We start from the raw sequence: 24,884 nt of genomic DNA, 5'->3' as shown, positions 1-24,884 counted from the left end.
TATTCCAGAATTCGAAACCATAACAACTGTTAACAAGAGTCATAGGAAAGTAGGTATCTTAGGTGTTGCGAAACAACTCAAATCACTTAAGAAAGGCAAGTCTTCCGGTACAGATGGTGTACCAAACAGGTTCCTCTCAGAGTATGCAGACACAATAGCACCTTTCTTAGCAGCCATATACAACCGCTCACTTGGCGAAAGGTCTGTTCGTAAAGACTGGTAAATACACTACAGGCCATCAAAATTGCTACACCAAGAAGAAATGCAGATGATAAACGGGTATTCATTGGACAAATATATTATACTACAACTGAGATGTGATTACATTTTCACGCAATTTGGGTGCATAGATCCTGAGAAATCAGTACCCAGGACAACCACCTCTGGCCCTAATAACGGCCTTGATACCCCTGGGCATTTGAGTCAAACAGAGCTTGGATGGCGTGTACAGGTACAGCTGCCCATGCAGCTTCAACACGATGCCACAGTTCATCAAGAGTAGTGACTGGCGTATTGTGACGAGCCAGGTGCTTCAGTCTGGAACCGCGCCACTGCTACGGTCGCAGGTTCGAATCCTGCCTCGGACATGGATGTGTGTGATGTCCTTAGGCTAGTTAGATTTAAGTAGTTCTAAGTCTAGGGGACTGATGACCTCAGATGTAAAGCCCCATAGTGCTCAGAGCCATTTGATTATGCAACACAGCTGGCTCTTTATTCCCATGGAGGATTGAGTGCTGTCGAGAAGCGATCTAAGATCGAGTCCATATTCCTAGAAGGTTTTTGATACCGTTCCGCACAAGCGACTATTAATCAAATTGCGTGCATATGGAGAATCGTCTCAGTTGTGTGACTGGATTCGTGATTTCCTCTCAGAGAGGTCACAGCTCGTAGTGATGGATGGTAAATCATCGAGTAGAACAGAAGTGATGTCTGGCGTTCCGCAAGGTAGTGTCATAGGCCCTCTGCTGTTCCTGATTTACATAAATGACCTAGGTGATAATCTGAGCAGCCCCCTTGGATTGTTTGCAGATGACGCTGTGATTTACCATCTAGTAAAATCATCAGACGATCAATTCCAATTACAAAATGATCTAGAACGGATTTATGTATGGCGCGAAAAATGGCAATTTGCACTAAACAAAGGAAAGTGCGAGGTCATTCACATGGGTACTAATAGAAATCCGATAAATTTTTGGTATACGATAAATCGCACAAATCTAAGGGCTGTCAACTCGACTAAATACCTAGGAATTACAATTACGAGCAACTTAAATTGGAAATACCACGTAGATAATATTGGGGGGAAGGCGAAACGAAGACTGCACTTTGTTGGCCGAACACTTCCAGAAGATGCGACAAACCCACTAAACAGACAGCCTACATTACACTTGTGCGTCCTCTGCTGGAATATTGCTGCGCCGTATGGGATCCTCACCAGGTACGACTGGCGGAGGACATCGAAGGAGTGCAGGGAAGGGCAGCTCGTTTCGTGCTATCGCGCAGTAGGGGTCAGAGTGTCACTTAAATGATTACGCGACTTGGGGTGGCAGTCACTGAAACATAGGTGGTTTTCTTTGCGGCGAGATCTATTTACGAAATTTCAATCACCAGCTTTGTCTTCCGAATGCGAAAATATTTTATTGACATCCACCTACGAAGGGAGAAATGATCATCATAATAAAATAAGAGAAATCAGAGCTTGAACGGAAAGATTTAGGTGTTCCTTTTTCCCACGCGCCATTCGAGAGTGGAATGGTGGAGAAGTACATCTACATCTACATTTATACTCCGCAAGCCACCCAACGGTGTGTGGCGGAGGGCACTTTACGTGCCACTGTCATTACCTCCCTTTCCTGTTCCAGTCGCGTATGGTTCGGGGGAAGAACGACTGTCTGAAAGCCTCCGTGCGTGCTCTAATCTCTCTAATTTTACATTCGTGATCTCCTCGGGAGGTATAAGTAGGGGGAAGCAATATATTCGATACCTCATCCAGAAACGCACCCTCTCGAAACCTGGACAGCAAGCTACACCGCGATGCAGAGCGCCTCTCTTGCAGAGTCTGCCACTTGAGTTTATTAAACATCTCCGTAACGCTATCACGGTTACCAAATAACCCTGTGATGAAAAGCGCCGCTCTTCTTTGGATCTTCTCTATCTCCTCCGTCAACCCGGTCTGGTACGGATCCCACACTGATGAGCAATACTCAAGTATAGGTCGAACGAGTGTTTTGTAAGCCACCTCCTTTGTTGATGGACTACATTTTCTAAGGACTCTCCCAATGAATCTCAACCTGGTACCCGCCTTACCAACAATTGATTTTATATGATCATTCCACTTCAAATCGTTCCGCACGCATACTCCCAGATATTTTACAGAAGTAACTGCTACCAGTGTTTGTTCCGCTATCATATAATCATACAATAAAGGATCCTTCTTTCTATGTATTCGCAATACATTACATTTGTCTATGTTAAGGGTCAGTTGCCACTCCCTGCAGCAAGTGCCTATCCGCTGCAGATCTTCCTGCATTTCGCTACAATTTTCTAATGCTGCAACTTCTCTGTATACTACAGCATCATCCGCGAAAAGCCGCATGGAACTTCCGACACTATCTACTAGGTCATTTATATATATTGTGAAAAGCAATGGTCCCATAACACTCCCCTGTGGCACGCCAGAGGTTACTTTAACGTCTGTAGACGTCTCTCCATTGATAACAACATGCTGTGTTCTGTTTGCTAAAAACTCTTCAATCCAGCCACACAGCTGGTCTGATATTCCGTAGGCTCTTACTTTGTTTATCAGGCGACAGTGCGGAACTGTATCGAACGCCTTCCGGAAGTCAAGAAAAATAGCATCTACCTGGGAGCCTGTATCTAATATTTTCTGGGTCTCATGAACAAATAAAGCGAGTTGGTTCTCACACGATCGCTGTTTCCGGAATCCATGTTGATTCCTACATAGTAGATTCTGGGTTTCCAAAAACGACATGATACTCGAGCAAAAAACATGTTCTAAAATTCTACAACAGATCGACGTCAGAGATATAGGTCTATAGTTTTGCGCATCTGCTCGACGACCCTTCTTGAAGACTGGGACTATCTGTGCTCTTTTCCAATCATTTGGAACCCTCCGTTCCTCTAGAGACTTGCGGTACACGGCTGTTAGAAGGGGGGCAAGTTCTTTCGCGTACTCTGTGTAGAATCGAATTGCTATCCCGTCAGGTCCAGTGGACTTTCCTCTATTGAGTGATTCCAGTTGCTTTTCTATTCCTTGGACACTTATTTCGATGTCAGCCATTTTTTCGTTTGTGCGAGGATTTAGAGAAGGAACTGCAGTGCGGTCTTCCTCTGTGAAACAGCTTTGGAAAAAGGTGTTTAGTATTTCAGCTTTACGAGTGTCATCCTCTGTTTCAATGCCATCATCATCCCGTAGTGTCTGGGTATGCTGTTTCGAGCCACTTACTGATTTAACGTAAGACCAGAACTTCCTAGGATTTTCTGTCAAGTCGGTACATAGAGTTTTACTTTCGAATTCACTGAACGCTTCACGCATAGCCCTCCTTACGCTAACTTTGACATCGTTTAGCTTCTGTTTGTCTGAGAGGTTTTGGCTGCGTTTAAACTTGGAGTGAAGCTCTCTTTGCTTTCGCAGTAGTTTCCTAACTTTGTTGTTGTATCACGGTGGGTTTTTCCCGTCCCTCACAGTTTTACTCGGCACGTACCTGTCTAAAACGCATTTTACGATTGCCTTGAACTTTTTCCATAAACACTCAACATTGTCAGTGTCGGAACAGAAATTTTCGTTTTGATCTGTTAGGTAGTCTGAAATCTGCCTTCTATTACTCTTGCTAAACAGATAAAACTTCCTCCCTTTTTTTATATTCCTATTAACTTCCATATTCAGGGATGCTGCAACGGTCTTATGATCACTGATTCCCTGTTCTGTACATACAGAGTCGAAAAGTTCGGGTCTGTTTGTTATCAGTAGGTCCAAGATGTTATCTCCACGAGTCGGTTCTCTGTTTAATTGCTCGAGGTAATTTTCGGATGTGCACTCAGTATAATGTCACTCGATGCTCTGTCCCTACCACCCGTCCTAAACATCTGAGTGTCCCAGTCTATATCTGGTAAATTGAAATCTCCACCTAAGACTATAACATGCTGAGAAAATTTATGTGAAATGTATTCCAAATTTTCTCTCAGTTGTTCTGCCACTAATGCTGCTGAGTCGGGAGGTCGGTAAAAGGATCCAATTATTAACCTAGTTCGGTTGTTGAGTGTAACCTCCACCCATAATAATTCACAGGAACTATCCACTTCTACTTCACTACAGGATAAACTACTACTAACGGCGACGAACACTCCACCACCGGTTGCATGCAATCTATCCTTTCTAAACACCGTCTGTACCTTTGTAAAAATTTCGGCAGAATTTATCTCTGGCTTAAGCCAGCTTTCTGTACCTATAACGATTTCAGCTTCGGTGCTTTCTATCAGCGCTTGAAGTTCTGGTACTTTACCAACGCAGCTTCGACAGTTGACAATTACAATACCGATTGCTGCTTGGTCCCCGCATGTCCTGACTTTGCCCCGCACCCGTTGAGGCTGTTGCCCTTTCTGTACTTGCCCAAGGCCATCTAACCTAAAAAACCGCCCAGCCCACGCCACACAACCCCTGCTACCCGTGTAGCCGCTTGTTGCGTGTAGTGGACTCCTGACCTATCCAGCGGAGCCCGAAACCCCACCACCCTATGGCGCAAGTCGAGGAATCTGCAGCCCACACGGTCGCAGAACCGTCTCAGCCTCTGATTCAGACCCTCCACTCGGCTCTGTACCAAAGGTCCGCAGTCAGTCCTGTCGACGATGCTGCAGATGGTGAGCTCTGCTTTCATCCCGCTAGCGAGACTGGCAGTCTTCACCAAATCAGATAGCCGCCGGAAGCCAGAGAGGATTTCCTCCGATCCATAGCGACACACATCATTGGTGCCGACATGAGCGACCACCTGCAGATGGGTGCACCCTGTACCCTTCATGGCATCCGGAAGGACCCTTTCCACATCTGGAATGACTCCCCCCGGTATGCACACGGAGTGCACATTGGTTTTCTTCCCCTAGTTGTATGAAAATGGTTCGATGAATAACAATAATAATAATAATAATAATAATTTATTGTCGTTAAGCTTACAGAAGCAATAGACAACGTCAAATTACAAAATATAAACAAAATTATATGCAGGAGTTATAAGTGCAATATTACAATAGTTTTATAAGTAGTCAATAGACAGGAGACACAATACATAAAGTGAGGTAGTACAACCAAATCAATCAGAGTGTACCAGTACAAAATACAGGAAAAAGTGAAAAGATGAACCCTCTGCCAGACGCTTAGGCCTAAGAGTGAATTGCAGAGTAATCATGGTTCAAAAGGCTCTGAGCACTATGGGACTTAACATCTATGGTCATCAGTCCCCTAGAACTTAGAACTACTTAAACCTAACTAACCTAAGGACAGCACACAACACCCAGCCATCACAAGGCAGAGAAAATCCCTGACCCCGCCGGGAATCGAACCCGGGAACCCGGGCGTGGGAAGCGAGAACGCTACCACACGACCACGAGATGCGGGCGAGTAATCATGTAGATGTAGATGTAGACGGGTATTTAGATGAGTCGATTGATTCACTGATTTAACAGTCAGGGCATGCTACATTTTTGCGTATGTGGAGTGAAAAATGTCACATTTCTGAATACCTAGAGGAAGTTTCCCTGCGCCATTTATAATTCACATCAAGATTGGGCGGAATCTATGCCCACTTTTTTTTCGGACAGTATTTCATTATAGATAACTGCACCGTCTGCAACAAGTATGAGGTTACTACTAATACAGTCTGCCAGGTCAGTAATACAAAACATGAACAGCCAGGGTCACAACACGCTTCCTTCAGGCGCGCCTGAGATGCCGACTCCCGTTCAAGGTAACACGCTGAGCCCTCCCTGAAAGGAAGTACTCAGATCTACGAAATGTTATATCATTATATTTGCCTCATACAGATCTACTATTATGGCGCAAAAAACAGCATAGTTCCATTTAAGAAATAAAGTTGATGGGCCTACCTGCATCCCAGTGATAAATGAAGTTTTGCCTGTCTCCTTGCGCACTTAAATTTTGTCTTCGCGACCCCTACAGGAGCACAGGAGCAGTACGTGACCTTTTGCGGCTTTTTTTTAATTTCCTTTAAAGAAAGAAAGCCTTATGATATCGGTTCCATACCTACTTTCCGTGAGAAACATTTGTACGCACCACATAAACCTTACAGAATTTGCTAACTGTTAGGTTACGAAACAATTTTTAGCGAAAGATGTTTCCTGTAGGTAACTGAACTGCTACTTCAACAGACTGACACCAGGTTAAGTTACGTTCGCTACACACAAAGGCCCTAAATTCAAAGAAATTTTTAGTAAATTATAGTAGAGCAATTTGTTATTTTTATCATCTAAATTGATAAAAGCTAACAAACTGCCCTATATAAACAGTCCTTTGGTCCGTTACCGGTACTTAAACAATCGTTCTGTGGACCTGTACCGCACGATACTTAAGTTTTGTTGTCCCTGAAACTCTGATTATTATCAATGTTTGACAATCCGCAGCTCCTGGTCTTGCGGTAGCGTTCTCGCTTCCCGCGCACGGGGTCCTGGGTTCGATTCCCGGCGGGGTCAGGGATTTTTCTCTGCCTCGTGATGACTGGGTGTTGTGTGTTCATCATCATTGACTCGCAAGTCGCCGAAGTGGCGTCAACTAAAAAGGACTTGCAATACGGCGGCCGAACTTCACCGCATGGGACCTCCCGGCCAACAATGCCATACGATCATTTCATTTCATTTCAATTAATTACTGTGTCCACACGTATTCTGACACTTCTATAGTTTCAAATGCACGAAAACTAAACATCTGATTAAATATTCCATAAAAAATATTAAGTGTCATGTAATATTTTGTGTAATGTAGTATCTTGTATAGACACCTTTTATTAACCTGACACGTTCCACATCATTATGAAGTGTCGTATTCATGATCTATGGAACAGTTGTTCCTCCCTTCTAATGTTACTATTATTTTAAACATGTGCTAACGACTACATTTTTCTATTTCAGAATGTTAACCTTGGATATAACGAAAATAGAAGGGTCTTTTAATGTACAAAAGGCAAAGAACAACAGAACGGAACTAAAAGATGTGAAACCGTTACTGCCACAGGTACTGTGCAACACTCCATTAAAAATATATACGACTTATCATAATTTTATTTGGCAATTATTTCTCTTGCGTGAAATAAAAGATGAACTTGTTGACTATAGTCGGTGGAAAACCTTTGTCTAAATATTGAAGTTGCTCAGAAGTAAAATGTAAATTCAGTCTTTTGTGTAAAACAAGGCACCCACTGGTAATTAAACTCTGATGTGGGAGCAGTGTGTGGGCCACTTACAGACAGATCCAAGTCCTAGTAATATGGAGCAAATGATGTATGGTACTCAAATCATGCCCGGACGCAAATGAAAACATTTTATGCAGTGAAGTGTGATTGGTTGAAAAGTATCTGAGAAACTCCTCTTACAGTACCAGCCCTTGGAATATCCTTTTTTATAAAATAAAAAAGTTAACAGTTGGCCAGTCAGAACACATTGTCATCATCCAGACTTTTATTCCTGGAAATAGGGTGATAAACCATTTCAGTTTTATATATACTGTGTGTATGGCTCAATATTTATTTGATTGGTGCCAGAAAACAAATTTAAAGGTCTGTTTTTCAGGCCTCAGTCAAAACTAAGAAGATTTCTATCACTGTAGTAATCACCTCTTATGCCTCTGGCAATGATTATGTAATGTGAAGAATGGTAAGCTGACCTGGTTTAGCTGTGCTTGTTAAACTGTATGTCTTCCTATAGCTGGGTGAGTGACGGACATTGCATTACTCACGTCAATGTGTGAACAGGCCGCCTTTTTCCAGTTCTGTGATAATATGTTCCATGTTGTTGTGGTTTTCAGTCCTGAGACTGGTTTGATGCAGCTCTCCATGCTACTCTATCCTGTACAAGCTTCTTCATCTCCCAGTACCTACAGAACCTACATCCTTTGAATCTGCTTAGTGTATTCATCTGTTGGTCTCCCTCTACGATTTTTACCCTCCACGCTGCCCTCCAATACTAAATTGGTGATCTCTCGATGTCTCAGAATATGTCCTACCAACCGGTCCCTTCTTCTTGTCAAGTTGTGCCACAAACTCCTCTTCCCCCCAATTCTATTCAATACCTCATTAGTTATGTGATCTACCCATCTAATCTTCAGCATTCTTCTGTAGCACCACATTTCGAAAGCTTCTATTCTCTTCTTGTCCAAACTGTTTATCGTCCATGTTTCACATCCATACATGGCTACACTCCATACAAATAATTTTGGAAAAGACTTCCTGACACTTGAATCTATACTCTATGTTAACAAATTCCTCTTCTTCAGAAACGCTTTCCTTGCCATTGCCAGTCTACATTTCATATCCTCTCTACTTCGACCATCATCAGTTATTTTGCTCCCCAAATAGCAAAACTCCTTTACTACTTTAAGTGTCTCATTTCCTAATCTAATTCCCTCAGCATCACCCGATTTAATTAGACTACATTCCATGATCCTCATTTTGATTTTGTTGATGTTCACCTTATATCCTCCTTTCAAGACACTATCCATTCCATTCAACTGCTCTTCCAAGTCCTTTGCTGTCTCTGACAGAATTACAATGTCATTGGTGAACCTCAAAGTTTTTATTTCTTCTCCTCAGATTTTAATACCTAGTCTGAATTTTTATTCTGTTTCCTTTACTGGTTGCTCAATATACAGATTGAATTTAATCGGAGAGAGGCTACAACCCTGTCTCACTCACTTCCCAGCCACTGCTTCTCTTTCATGCCCCTCGACTCTTATAACTGCCATCTGGTTCCTGTACAAATTGTAAATAGCCCTTCACTCCTTGTATTTTACCCCTGCCACCCTTAGAATTTGAAAGAGAGTATTCCAGTCAACACTGTCAAATGCTTTCTCTAGGTTTACAGATGCTAGAAACATAGGTTTGCCTTTCCTTAATCTAGCTTCTAAGATCAGTCTTCTTTGCTTAGAACTGGGTTTCCATCTGAGCTCTTGATATTCATACAAGTCGTTCTCTTTTCTCCAAAGGTTTCTTTAATTTTCCTGTAGGCAGTATCTGTCTTACCCCTAGTGAGATAAGCCTCTACATCCTTACATTTGTACTCTAGCCATCCGTGCTTAGCCATTTTGCACTTCCTGTCGATCTCATTTTTGAGACGTTTGTATTCCTTTTTGCCTGCTTCATGTACTGCATTTTTATATTTTCTCCTTTCATCAATTAAATTAAATATTTCTTCTGTTACCCAAGGATTTCTACTGATCCTCTGCTGCCTTCACTACTTCATCCATCAGAGCTACCCATTCTTCTTCTACTGTATTTCTTTCCCCCATTCCTGTCAATTGTTCTGTTATGCTCTCCCTGAAAATCTGTACAACCTCTGGTTTAGTCAGTTTATCCAGGTCCCATCTCCTTAAATTCCCACCTTTTTGCAGTTTCTTCAGTTTTAATCTACAGTTCATAACCAATATATTGTGGTCAGAATCCACATCAGGCCCTGGAAATGTCTTACAGTTTAAAACCTGGTTCCTAAATCTCTGTCTTAACATTATATAATCTATCTGATACCTTCTAGTCTCCAGGATTCTTCCATGCATACAACATTCTTTTATGATTCTTGAACCAAGTGTTAGCTATGATTAAGTTACACTCTGTGCAAAATTCTACCTGACGGCTTCCTCTTTCATTTCTTACCCCCAATCCATATTCATCTACTATGTTTCCTTCTCTCCCTTTTCCTATTCTCGAATTCCAGTCACCCATGACTATTAAATTTTCATCTCCCTTCACTATCTCAATAATTTCTTTTATCTCATCATACATTTCATCAATTTCTTCATCATCTGCAGAGCTAGTTGGCATATAAACTTGTACTACTGTAGTAGGCATGGGCTTTGTGTCCATCTTGGCCACAATAATGCGTTCACTATGCTATTTGTAGTAGCTTACCCGCAGTCCTATTTTGTATTAATTATTAAACCTACTCCTGCATTACCCCAATTTGATTTTGTATTTATAACCCTGTATTCACCTGACCAAAAGTCTTGTTCCTCTTGCCACCGAACTTCACTAATTCCCACTATATCTAACTTTAACCTATCCATTTCCCTTTTTAAATTTTCTAACCTACCTGCCCGATTAAGGGATCTGACGTTCCACACTCCGATCCGTAGAATGCCAGTTTTGTTTCTCCTGATATCGACAGCCTCATGAGCAGTCCCCGCCCAGAGATCCGAATGGAGAACTATTTTACCTCCGGAATATTTTACCCAAGAGGTCCCCATCATCATTTAACCATACAGTAAAGCTACTTACTACGGCTGTAGTAACCCCTTGCTTTCAGCCGTTTGCAGTACCAGCACAGCAAGGCCGTTTTGGTTAGTGTTACAAGGCCAGATCAGTCAATTATCCAGACTGTTGCCCCTGCAACTACTGAAAAGGCTGCTGCCCCTCTTCAGGAACCACACGTTTGTCTGGCCTCTCAACAGATACCCCTCCATTGTGCTGGCACCTACGGTACGGCCATCTGTATCGCTGAGGCACGCAAGCCTCCCTACCAACGGCAAGGTCCATGGTTCATGGGGGGGATATGTTCCATATGATGCTTCATTCAGATCTTGTAACTTCAATAGCTTTGCTGTCCTGTGTGTTTGTTGCCAGCTTTGTCACCATAAAATGGTAAAAATATATAGTATTTAAATGGTCTTCTGAAAGTATTAATAAATTGGCACTATTTTCATACTTAACTCTTGATTGTCTCCGTTGCATAAGCATATAGTGAAAAGAGATCTGCTTCTCATGCAAATTTATGCACTTTTTTAAGTAGTAGTTTTATTTAAGAGGCAGCCGTATTTTTACAGCATCAAAGGCCATTTGTCACATCATAATTACCACGGTTCTAATTTTTCTACTCATTGTCCTGTTAACTTCTTGCTGCATATCATCTTTTATTCCCTCGATCTGTTTTTTTCTTTAGTCTACTTCATTTTCTGTCCTTCACATAAGTACTCCTGTATTATAGAAGCATACAGCTTTTTTAAAAAAAATCCCCAATCTTCTTTTAATTTCTGGCATCCCAGTTTTATCCTACAGTCATACAACACGGTTTCCAAAATCCATTTTCTGTACTGCTTAGTGTTGATTTCAATTTTGTTCTCCTGATCCATAGGCAGTTGTGTTCTCCACAAATTACTGAAGCATATTGATATTTCACTTTTTTCTGATGTCATCATTTCATAAGATGAATTTTAGTTGCCTTATTGTAGACTTTCCTTGCGTCATTTTCTACAGCAAATCATTTTCACCTGTTCCCCCTTCGCCCCTCCCTCCCTGCTCTGAATTCCTGAACATCATTGATAATACAATCTCCAGTCCCTACCTTGTATATTCTTCTACAGTGCTTCTAAGTAAGACAGCCATTTGACTACTGTTTCTAGCTCAGTGCCGAAGAATCACTGATATGCATTTTTTGAATAAAGTTAGTAAGAGACAACAACTTTGCCTGAACTCCTTATTTACAGGGAAAAATGTAAGTTCTTCTTAACCTGATTTTTGGTTTGAGCAATACAGTAGAAGTGATCTGAAAACTCTGTGCAAGTCATAATTTTATTTATATTAATACAAATAATGTGAGGGTAAAGGAGACCACTCACTGAATAGTAGAAGCATTTGAACTGTTGACAGGCATCCATAAAAGAATGAGAACTTTGCTAGCTTTCAGAGAACTCCCTTTGTGAGCTTGAGTACACATACATATGCACCCTGAGACACAAACCTGTGCAGCTACATTGTACCAGCTGAACACATAATCCAGGAGTGTGCCTGTGAAACAGCTCCAAAGGAGAGCCCCCCCCATTATAACCCAGTATCAACCAAGACTGGAGCAACTGAGCTATGCCCTTCACCTGGGTGTCAACTATCTATTATCATGCTTGGAAATGACATCCTACCCATGACTCTTCTCAACCTTCCTAAAGTGGTATTCCACCTCCCACCAACACCCTGGTACATTCCACTCCCAACCCCTTTCCACGGAGGTCAAGACCCAGGTGCAAGACCTGCCCAATTCATCCTTCCATCACATACTACACACTCCTGTCAGAGGCTTATCATTTCCCATCAGAGGCAGTCTACTTACGAATGCAGCTACATTGTATACCAGTTCTGCTACAATTGCTGTGCAGCATTTTACGTGGACACGACCACTAATGAGCTGCCCACCAGAATGGAGGGCCACTGCCAAACAGTGGCCAAGAGCAGACTTGACCACCCATCGACGGAACAAATTGCCAATCACAAAGTACTCAAGTTCATGGCAGTTTTGCAGCCAGTGCTGTCTGATATCTTCCTGCCAGTACCAGCTTTACTGATCCCTGTGAATGGAAGTTATCCTTGTAACACCTCTTTTCCTCTGCTAATCCTCCTGGCCACAGTGTCCACTAATTCACTGCACTCACCCCTTCAGTGATATTCCCTTCCTCTGTCCTGTCCCCGCTCAAAATCCGCACCTCCACCATATTATTGCAATCCTGTGCCAAGTGAACTTACTGGCTCAGAATTGCATCACTATGCCCTGCACCAGCTGCTTCTCCCATCTACACTCCAATCTAATAAACCTGCTGCCTCCCTCTGAGCTGCCAGCTACACCTCTGTAAGCTCTCCATCTGCTTCCCATCTTTCAGTGATTGGTATCTACCCTTACATTATATTCATTCTAGGACTAAAAAAAAAAGAACAAAAAAAGTCATGTACCACAAAGGAATTATCCAAATGTGATGGAAATTGGTAGATGTGATGTACATGTACAGACAAACAAATCATTACAATTTCAGAAAAAAATATGTGATTTATTCAAGAGAAGGAGATTTACAAATTGAGCAAGTCACTAATGTGTTGGTCCACCTCTGGTCCTTATGCCAGCAGTTATTTGACTTGCCATTGATTGACAAAGTTGTTGGATGTCCTTCTGAAGCATTTTGTGCCAAATTCTATCCAGTTAGTGTCTCAGATTGTCAAAATCATGAGATGGTTGGACAGCCCTGTCCATAATGTTCCAAATGTTTTCAGCTGGGGAGAGACCCAGCAGCTGTGCAGGCCAAGGTAGGGTTTGGCAAGCTTTGATACAAGTGGCAGAAACTCTTGCCGTGTGCAGGTGTCATTATCTTACTGAAATGTAAGTCCAGGATGACTTGCCATGAAGAGCAACAAAATAGGGTTTAGATTGTTGTCGGCATACTAACGTGCTGTAAGGGTGCTGCATATGACAACTAAAGGGTGCCTGGCACGCCAGACCATTACTCCTGGTTGTCAGGCCATATGATGGGCGACAGTCACCTTGGCATCCCGCTGGTATCCTGTTCCTCTCCAAACGTGTCTTCAGACTGGAATCTCACAGACTAGAGTAGCACTGTCTTCGGTGGTGAGACCTGCTTCAAACAGAGCTCTGATGGCCAGCAAAGACATGTCAGGAGAAGTCCCACACAGCAGTGGGGTACCAGCCTGTCACCCACCGGATGGGCTGACAACCATGAGTGATGGTGTGTGTGTGTGGGGGGGGGGGGGGGGGGGGGGGGGGAAGGGGGGGCGGTGCCATTTTTTTCGTAGCAGCACCCTTTCGGGTATCACCTACAGCATCCTTACAGCACCTTGGTACATCGACAATGTTCTATGCTCTGTTTTGTTGCCCGTCATGGAAGCCATCCTGGGTTTACATTAAAGCAAGTTAACACCCCCTCGCAGATGGTGAGAATTTCTACTGCTTTTCTTTGTGCTTGCCAAATACTACCTTGGCCAGCAACGTCACCGGATCTCTCCCCAGTTGAGAAAGTTTGGAGCATTATGTGCAGGGCTCTCCTTCCAGCAAGGGATTTTGACAATGTAAAGCGTCAGTTGGACAGAATTTGGCACAATATCCCTCAGAAGGACATCCAACAACTCTGTCAACCAATGCCAAGCTATATAACTGCTTGCATAGGGGACAGAGGTGGCCCAATGCGTTACTGGTTGTTTAATTTGAGGCTCCTGCTCTTGAATAAATCATTCAATTTCTCTGAAATTGTAATCATTTGCTTGTCTTGCATCACTTCTAACGATTTCCAATCCATTTGGATAATTCCTTTGGGGTAGGTTTCTCTTTTTTTTCCTTAGAATGTACATTCTGTCAGAACTTTCCGTACCATATTTTACTGAGGTTATCTGTGTGCACTGTGCAATAAAATTAAAGAGTTACTTTTTGAAATCCCATTACTGTCTTCCATTGCAAAAGAGAAGTTTGAAACGTGGCTCAAAAGTGCCTACAACTTATGTGGCTCAAAAGTGCCTACAACTTCCCACTGTAATGGTGCAAAAGCATGGTGCCCTCGATGTCTTGTCAGAGGTGGAAAAAAGAAAAAAAAGAATTGTGGGGGCAGAGCTCACGAATTCATGTGAAGTATAAGTAAGGTATGTTAATTATATCACACTGGCACCAAATTCAACACAATTCTGTCCAATACCACCCTAGACATGTCGCATGATGGGAAGGTCGGTCACATCCCCTCTTACCCACATTTCACTCCCTCTTTAGACGCCTCTGCAGTGGAGGTCAAATTGTGATGCCCAGTTTTGAAATCATGCGGTTTTATTATGGATGGCATAAGAAATCATTTTAGACATATCATCAATTAGAATCAATACTAAAGGGCCTCAGGGGTGGAATAATTGTGTCAGTGAGACCACCTCTTTGCAAGGGGCATTTGTTCACACAATTTTCGTGTTCGAAAATGACAGACTACAGTCAGTGAGCAACAGAATGATGTCCTTGACAATCTTTGAGACTTCCAACTTCCCATAGACAATTTTACATTCTCTAAGAACATGGTGGGCCTGTAACTGCATTGAACATAATCGCACCCCTTTGGAGTGTAGCATGACTTTAATTTTTGCTCTTCTGTACACAGTAGAACCACTAGGGACTGTTCAAAACCATTCGAAGAAATTTGAATGTGATCTGAAACAGCAAAGACCATTTCTGCTTTTTCAGCCTCCTATTTAGTGCCCTCCTGTGTCCTGATAACAGGGGGTGCGACAGCGACACATGTGTAAAGAAAATGGTGAAGAGTCCCTCTAAGACCTCCCCAGTTCAGCAACACCCTCAGCAGCAGCTGCGCACCTTTGTTGAGTACTTTAAAATGTACCTGTACAGAGGCAACCCATGATGGATTCTTAGATGCTTGCTGGCAGGCAACCCCTTAGACATCCCTCAGGTTCCACATGTCCACAAGCATGCGCTAGAGCACCAGCATACCAGCACTCTGCTGAGTTTTGAATGGTCTCTAATGGTTCCATCCTGTACACCAGAGCAAAAGTTGTGGTCGTGCTACACTCCAAAGGGGTATGATCGCATTCATTGGGGTTCAAGTCCCACAGTGTCATTAGAGGAGGCTTCAATCATCCAAGGGGGTGTCAGCAGTGTCAAAGGTTGCCAAGAACATCATCCTGTTGCTCACCACACTGCGAACCACTGTTTTTGACTATGAAATGTGTGGGAATCAGCACCGCAAGTGAAGGAGTGTTTTCATTGATGTTCTTTATGTGAACCCTTCAGGTTTCTTCGTCTTGATTCTGAGCGGCGGCATGTCTTGGCACCCATAAGAAAACTGTATGGTTTCAACTGGGCATCACGGTTCTGACATCCATTGCAGAGATGTCAAAAGAGTGAGTGAAATGCGGGTAAGAGGTAGTGTGAGAACCTATCCATAATGGTAAATATCCGTTGTGGTGTTTGGTAGAATTGTGATGAAATTGGTGTCAATGTGACATTATTAACCCATCCTACATCTCAAATGAACTTCTCATCTCTGGCCTTTATCAGCATGTGTCAACACTGCTGTTTGAAGCACCAAGCTCGTGACGTTGGAGAGTACTATGCTTTTACACCATTACAGGGGCAGATTTCAGACACCTTTGAGTGCAATTTAAAACTTCTGCATTACAATGAGTGACAATTATGTTTTTTTTTGAAAAAGTGGCCATTTAACTGTGTTGCACAATGTATAAACTATTCACAGCATTAATGTATTTTGAACATGTCATTTAGTTTCTTTATTGAGTACAGTTTATCGATTGGTATGCTATAACACACTTTTTTGTTGTTTTAATTAATAAATATGTATAGCTCATTAACATATTCATTGTTGGTTTTTCTGTTAGTTGCTGAAGAATAATCATATTACCCTGATATGATCTCCAATCTCAAAACCCCTGTGACTTCAAGTACTCTCATTTTGCCTCAATCCCTACCCTCAAGATTCTTTTATGGAATCTAGCTGATAAAGCATTTACACTCAATCTTCTATAATTTATAACTATCTTCTGTCTCTCTATTTTTTTTGTATATAGAGCTATGTCAGCAGGTTTCCACTCTGATGGCATTAGTTCTCCATGTAGGCATCCACTTAACAAATTAGGTACTTCCTGTAATTCTACTACGTTTTCATATTTGTAAAGCTTTACGGGTATGTCATGGACCTTCTTCCTTTATTTAAAACAATAACAGTATTTAAATTGCAAATTGAGACAAATGAACTGCAAATTAATTTCTTTGACACTGTGAATTAACATTTTCACCTGTTTTGTTTGGCAGATAATTATTACAGGCCTCTGTTGCCTATTGTTATTTGATCTTGGAATGATGATCTCCTTCACAAGGATGACTCCAACTTTGTATGAGAAGTTGTCAGTTGATGTAATAGACGCTTCTTGGCTTGGTAAGTCCTTATGCACATTTTTGCTTTTAAATACATAGCTGAGGTGAACAAAAATTTAATTTAAAGACCTTAATTAAAAAAAAAAGATTGTGGCAATTTTTCAATATCTTATTAATACATCAATGGTTGAGGCAAAAATGTATAATAATTTATCAAATGAAATCAAAGCAACAAAGAACCCAAGAGCCTTCACACATAAGTTAAAAAAATATCTCTTGGACCAATGCTTTTATGCAGTTGATCATTTTTTGAAAGGGGTTAAAATTGCAAACAATTTTATAATAAATGTACAATTAGGTCTGAAAATTATATACTGTGCATGTCTATGAAATATACTGGATTATTTTACTATTACATTTGTATTAGCTGTTTGTATTTTACTATACAGCCTTTGTATTTACTGTTTTGTCAAAGATAGGTAAGTTCCCCATTACAAAACAATGTAAAATCAATTTATTAAAAATTACTTACAAATATGTTCTCTTGACCTGTCCAATATCATATGTACAACCGTACAATTCTATGATTTGTATTGACTGTCTTGTTTAAGATGATAATTTCCTCGCTACAAAATAATGTAAAAATCAATTTGTAAAAATTACTTGTAAATATGCTCTCTTGACCTGTCGAATATCATATGTACAACTATACAATACTATGATTGCCTGGATCAATAAAATACAATACAAAAGCAAGCATGCACATTTGATCTTAATTGCTAACACACACACACACACACACACACACACACACACACACACAGTGACAGAGAGTGAGAGCGGGGGGAGAGGGGGGGGGGGTTGATGATGAGAATTAGGGAAAAGAAGAAGAAAAAGCATTTCTGTCTTTGGATAAATAGACGGACTCAAAAGAATAATGTCAGTACCTGCTGACTGTTAATGATTTTGTCAGTCAGTGGTCAGTGTTAAATTGTACCAATGCACCACAGTGCCTTGATTTCAATGACCTGTTCTTTGTACTACCACTGTATGTTTAGTCATTATAATTTCTGTTGTCATTTTAGGTTATGTGTTTTGATAATCCATGACTTAATTTTTCACAACACTATATAGTCTGAGACTCTCACACAAAAATACACCTTACACTTGAAACTCTGTGCTTGACTGTTGTACCAACAAATGTAATATTGATACAAACAAAACCTCCAAGATAAAAATTTCCATGTTACCAAAGCTTCTTCAGTACTTTGTGATGAAACTGTCATTATGTTCCATCCTAGGATTCTACATTTTATCACTCTATGCCACACTTCCCTTTCCAAAATGCCAATCCTCATGTGGTTGTCCAGTGAAAACACTCTTTCATACTTCTTTTTTTGATTATCCTTGGTGCTAGATGATCTGTTATCATTCAGACTGGTCTTAGCTGTAAGTTAGTTTTGCTTTTTTATTTGTTAGTTTGTTGATTTGGGGGAGAGGACCAAACAGCGAGGTCATCGGTCCCATCAGATGAGGGAAGGATGGGGGAGGAAATCAGCCATGCTCTTTCAAAGGAACGATCCTGGCATATGCCTGAAGCGATTTAGGGAAATCACAGAAAACCTAAATCAGGATTGACTTTACCTGCCTCTGTCTCTGAGACTAGTGATGGACACAAGGTGGATTTTCAGAGATGTTGCTATTGTGCCCTTTTCTCACAGCTACCAAGCAGCTCTGGTTAAGTAGGAAGTGAGGAAATTTCAAACACCTGATTTCCACCATATCTGGGTAGCACTGCTTCTTTGAATCCCACATATACAGTGAGGCATCTGTTTCATTTTAGGCATTTTTTGATATGATTCAATATATGCCCCAATACAGCTGATCGAATCAGACTTCGATTCCACTGTGCTTCATTCACATCTTCAGAAGTACATCACACAATTAACTGAGTATCTTCTATCATGGCGAAACATTTTATTAACACTTGTGAGATATGCCCATGCCTCACTCAGGCCCATATCCTTGGATGTCATATTTCCTAAACTATGTGTCATCTAATGATTTAATTTTGCAAATAAATTCAGTAGTATATTTGGATACTGTCTGCAAAATTTGGTGTGAATAGAGTCAGTACTAAAGAAATAATAAATTAAAACATCATGCCTGTGAGACTGACATATGTTTCACCAGAACTTTTCATTAACCTTTCGAGAATAGAGAACCACTTGCATGCAAGCTCAGATGGAAACCCAGTTCTAAGCAAAGAAGGGAAAGCAGAAAGGTGGAAGGAGTATATAGAGGGTCTATACAGGGGTGATGTTCTTGAGGACAATATTATGGAAATGGAAGAGGAGGTAGATGAAGGTGAAATGGGAGATATGATACTACGTGAAGAGTTTGACTGAGCTCTGAAAGACCTAAGTCGAAACAAGGCCCCGGGAGTAGACAACATTTCATTAGAACTGCTGACAGCCTTGAGAGAGCCAGTCCTGACAAAACCATCTGGTGAGCAAGATGTATGAGACAGGCGAAATTCCCTCAGACTTCAAGAAGAATATAATAATTCCAATCCCAAAGAAAGCAGATGTTGACAGATGTGAAAATTACCGAACTATCAGTTTAATAAGTCACAGCTGCAAAATGCTAATGCGAATTCTTTACAGACGAATGGAAAAACTGATAGAAGCCAACCTCGGGGAAGATCAGTTTGGATTCCGTAGAAATGTTGGAACATTTGAGGCAATACTGACCCAACGACTTATCTTAGAAGAACAATTATAGAAAGGCAAACCTATGTTTCTAGCATTTGTAGACTTAGAGAAAGCTTTTGACAATGTTGACTGGAATACTCTCTTTCAAATTCTGAAGGTGGCAGGGGTAAAATACAGGGAGCGAAAGGCTATTTACAATTTGTACAGAAAGCAGATGGCAGCTATAAGAGTCGAGAGACATGAAAGGGAAGCAGTGGTTGGGAAGGGAGTGAGACAGGGTTGTAGCCTCTCCCCGATGCTATTCAATCTATATATTGAGCAAGCAGTAAAGGAAACGAAAGAAAAGTTCGGAGTAGGTATTACAATCCATGGAGAAGAAATAAAAACTTTGAGGTTCACCCGATGACATTGTATTTCTGTCAGAGACAGCAAAGGACTTGGAAGAGCAGTTGAATGGAATGGACAGTGTCTTGAAAGGAGGGTATAAGATGAACATCAACAAAAGCAAAATGAGGATAATGGAATGTAGTCGAATTAAGTCCGGCAATGCTGCGGGAATTAGATTAGGAAATGAGACACTTAAAGAAGTAAAGGAGATTTGCTATTTGGGCAGCAAAATAACTGATGATGGTCAAAGTAGAGAGGATATAAAATGTAGACTGGCAATGGCAAGGAAATCGTTTCTGAAGAAGAGAAATTTGTTAACATCGAGTATTGATTTAAGTGTCAGGAAGTCGTTTCTGAAAGTATTTGTATGGAGTGTAGCCATGTATGGAAGTGAAACATGGATGATAAATAGTTTAGACAAGAAGAGAATAGAAGCTTTTGAAATGTGGTGCTACAGAAGAATGCTGAAGATTAGATGGGTAGATTACATAACTAATGAGGAGGTATTGAATAGAATTGGGGAGAAGAGGAGTTTGTGGCACAACTTGACAAGAAGAAGGGATCGGTTGGTAGGACATGTTCTGAGGCATCAAGGGATCACCAATTTAGTACTGGAGGGCAGCATGAAGGGTAAAAATCGTAGAGGGAGACCAAGAGATGAATACACTAAGCAGATTCAGAAGGATGTAGGCTGCAGTAGGTACTGGGAGACGAAGAGGCTTGCACAGGATAGAGTAGCATGGAGAGCTGCATGACACCAGTCTCAGGACTGAAGACCACAACAACAACATGTGTGAACATGCATTAGTATTTGGGTGGGTTTACTTTTGGCCTTTCATCATTATAATAATCTGTGTGGTATCATTTTAAATGATCTTGGAAATGTGACATTGCTCCATCTGTGGTACAGGACTGACCACAAAAGCTACTTACAGCACATTTTTGGTCCTCCAGACTTTCCAAAAACTACCACTCATTTTATATATGTTTTATCTTACTGTACTTGATTAACTCAAGGACACAAAAACAACAGTGTTCTTAGCCCTCTGTTGCCAACACTGAAACTGATTTTATTGCATGGTTTCCCTCCCTGTCACTCGAATAAAGCCAACCAGTACCCTTAAAGAGCAGTAGGAGATCCTTTACTGCCGGAAGGATTCAGTTTCTTAGGAATAAATGACCCAAATATTCTGTCTCTTTTGACCTCCAGTGCTTCCAGATGGAAGATTAAGTGCAATGCAGTTTCATCCCTCACACCACAAAGTCTGAATTTTGGGGCATCTTCCTGTACATTATAGTGACAAAAGTGGTAATATTGTGCACACAATGTACAAAAGGGCAGTGCATTGGCAGAGCTGTTATTGTATTCAGGCGATTCATGTGAAAAGCTTGCTGATGCGATTATGGCTGCTTGACAGGAATTAACAGACTTTGTACACAGAATGGTAGTTTGAGATAGATGCATAGGATATTTCTTTTCAGAAATCATTAGATAATTACGTATTTCATGATTCACAGTGTCAAAAGTGGTCAAGAATAGCACATTTTATGCATTACCCCTCACCAGGGAAAACACAGTGACGACCTTCACTCATCGACTGAGCTGCTGCGTTTTCGTAGAGTTCAGCAGTGTTTGCGTACAGTTGTCAGTGCTAACAGACAAGCAACATTTCATGAAATAACTGCAGAAATGAATGTGGGGCTTATAACTAATTTAATCTTTAGAACACTGTGGCGAAATTTGGCATTTATAGACTATGGCAGCAGACAACTCACACTAATAGCATTTCTAACAGCACAACATTACCTGCAGCACAGCTTGTGGGCTTGTGACCATATCAGTTGTCCCTAGATGACTGGAAAACTGTGGCCTGGTCAGATAAGTCTCAGTTTCAGTCAGTAAGAGTTGATGATGGGGATTGAGTGTGGCACAGACCACACAAAGTTGTCAACAAGTCACTGTGCACGCTGGTGGTGGTTCCATAATGGTGATAGACTGGGCCCTGTGGTCTAACTGAACTGATTGATGACTGGAAATGGTTATGTTTGGGTACTTGGAGACCATTTACGGCCATTCATGGACTTCATGTTCCCAGACAATGACAGAATTTTTATGGATGACAGTGCTCCATGTCACTGTGATTGGTCTTAAGAACATTCTGGACAGTTCAAGTGATTGATTTGCCCTTTCATATTGCCTGACATGAATCCCACTGAACATTTATGGGACATAATCGAGAGGTCAGTTCGTGCACAAAATCCTGCACCAGCAACACTCGCAATTATGGATGGCTGTAGAGGCAGCATGGCTCAGTATGACTGAAGGGCACTTCCAACAACTTGTTGAGCCCATGTCACATTGAGCTGCTGCACTATGCTGCACAAAAGGAGTTCCGACATGTCTGTTTCCTGGAGCTGCCATGGCCAGTCATTAGTTCTGTCGTGAAGCCTGCCTCCTGTTTAAGGTCAAGACTACACAGCTTCTCTTAAAACATTGTTTTGGCATCATTAGCTTGGCCCCTTTTTGTTTTTGGTTCTTAGTCCAATAATTTGCATGCTATATTCTGATCCAACCACACAGCTTTGATTTTACCATTGCATTAATGATGGTTAAGGCGGGTTATGGTCCAAAACATGGAGGTGTCACTCCTGTCCTGCAGAGCCTATCAGCTCATTCTTACCACTAATTCCTGGGTGACCAAGGACCAACAACAGGTTTACCCAGCTACATTTCCGTAGCCTTACAAGGGCTACATGGCTTTCTGCAATGCATTTTCATCTCATTGCAGGGTCTGATATAAATTTCAGAGCTGCTTCGTTGCCTGAATGAATATAGATGCGATGATCCTTGTAGTACCTACACAGAATCTCCTCTGCACACACTCTGACAGCAAATATCTCTCCACTTGGAATGATGTGGGTAGAGTTCCTAGAGGACTGACTAGTTTAGGTTGTACCCCATAAACTGTGGCCCAAGCATCTTCATCTGTTTTCAGCATGTCAGTGCAACAGATTATGTCTTCTGAATGGTATCGTGCTTCTGTCTTACACTGCTCCATACTTACAATTGTTGGATTTCAAGGTTTATTGAAGGAGCAGGAAACAGTTGTTTAGTCAGCCAGCATTTCCCCAACCAACACTATAGTTACTGCTTTCATTATATTAGTGTGGGATTCTGCATTGCTAAAGCAGGGGTGGCCAAGAATTCAGCTCATGAGCCATGCCCTGGCTCATGTGCCATATAGCTGAGCCTGGCTGCACACTTCCCCTACCACCACACTGTACTGTCTGTAATAGGAAGAACCTGCAAAAATGCCATATTTAGATGGCAATGCAGTTGCACTATGTATGAGTTGGTATTATATTTCTCCACAGCATAGACCACAGATGAAACAAATTTTCAATATTATATAATTATTTTTGACACACTGTAGACATAATGTAATTTTTATCTGATACAAGCTGCTGGCATACACACAGACGGGGACAATTTCATAGATTTTTGCACTCAGGTTGCCATCTAATTGTGACTTATATTTAGTTCCATAATTGAAGAAAGGTCTCTGACACACATATGTTGATCAAAATATTGTACAACTTTTGAAACCTCATTAAGAAAACATGGAACCTCTACCTGAGGAAAGCAATATAGAAATTGTGGGTAGTTTTAACATAAAAGGATTTTTCTTTAAAATGGGCATTACAGTGGAGCTCAATCACTTTCATCTGCACATGCACAGGGACTCTTTCAACCAAATTTACAAATGTTATTGAAAACAGATGTAAGATTGGTTGTGTCCTCAAAAGGTTTGGAGAACAACCCATGCAATTCTTTTGAGGCCACAGTGAATCCTTTAAACCTCACGTTTTCTTTGACGCCAGTGAGTTTAAGGAACTGAACTGTGTTTGGCAAAATTTTTCCCATCCACATTGCAATTTTCTTTTTAAATCAATCATATCAAATCAGAAATAAGTTGTTTCTCAACTCCAGTGTTTTACTGTGGTCTCTCAACTCCAGTGTTCTACTGTGGCCAGTGTGTAGTTAAGTCCAATTAAAATGTTAGATCTGCAATCCATTCTTGATGTTCTAATTTTCTTTCCTGCAATTCTTCTTCCTCTGTAAATTCAACAACAGTGGGGTTTAATTCAAAGAATTCATTCCAGGCATGCTCCTATACAAAACCAATGTACTTTGTGGTAATACATAAAATTTATGTAATCTTCCTTCATTTCCATCAAAAACTGTTGCAATTGGCAGTGCAATAATGTGTGCAACTTCAGAAATTTTGCTATTTGTACCACCAATTTCTTCATTCGCTCCATGCGTGCAAATGTAGCACAAAGTGCTTCTTGATGCACAGAACAATGAATTCCATCTAGTCATCATTATAATTTTTTGGTCTTTATTATCAACTAAATTTTCAAATTCTTTCTGCACGGCATTATAATGTTGTTTCATTGCAAATTTGCGGTACCCATCAATTATGTCATGTGCGTTATGAGGATTTTCATCCCTCTCTTCTCTCATTTTCATTCAATTTTAAGGGCTTGTGACAGTAGATCACTAGACAGTCTTTTCTATTGCGAACAGCCACTGGACCTTTGAATGTCCTTCATATCAGGAACAAATAGACTGGTGCCACAATGCTGATGAACTGAAGAGTATTGTGCCAGCTGAACAGTACCACTGCTGTATTGGGGATTACCGAGAAGAACAGAGCAAAGACGAAACACTTCGAGCCTCAACCTGCACTTACAGCTCATATGTGGTCTGGCAGACCACACCTGGCCCTGTCCTAAAGGTTTCCAATTTTTAACCTGTATGCCCCTGCTGCTGCCACTGTTGTAACCCAATAATGTAATGTGGCTATGTGAAGCAAGTTCTCCATCCCTGCAGTGGGTAAG

At 41.2% G+C, this 24,884-nt stretch overlaps 1 protein-coding gene across 1 annotated transcript in view; it reads left to right on the top strand.

Annotated features, from left to right (window-relative positions):
- Positions 1-24,884, top strand: part of LOC126483901 (facilitated trehalose transporter Tret1-like) — a 259,894-nt gene that overhangs the window by 157,041 nt on the left and 77,969 nt on the right. Inside the window, exons 2-3 of the mRNA XM_050107170.1 lie at positions 7,156-7,258; positions 16,816-16,939. Coding sequence (XP_049963127.1) covers positions 7,157-7,258; positions 16,816-16,939 — 226 coding nt within the window. The 5' untranslated portion in view covers position 7,156. The remainder of the gene's footprint in view (positions 1-7,155; positions 7,259-16,815; positions 16,940-24,884) is intronic.

The sequence above is a fragment of the Schistocerca serialis genome, chromosome 6, assembly GCF_023864345.2.
Source record: "Schistocerca serialis cubense isolate TAMUIC-IGC-003099 chromosome 6, iqSchSeri2.2, whole genome shotgun sequence".
Lineage (NCBI taxonomy): Eukaryota > Metazoa > Arthropoda > Insecta > Orthoptera > Acrididae > Schistocerca > Schistocerca serialis.
This window is presented reverse-complemented; position numbering and strand designations above follow the sequence as displayed.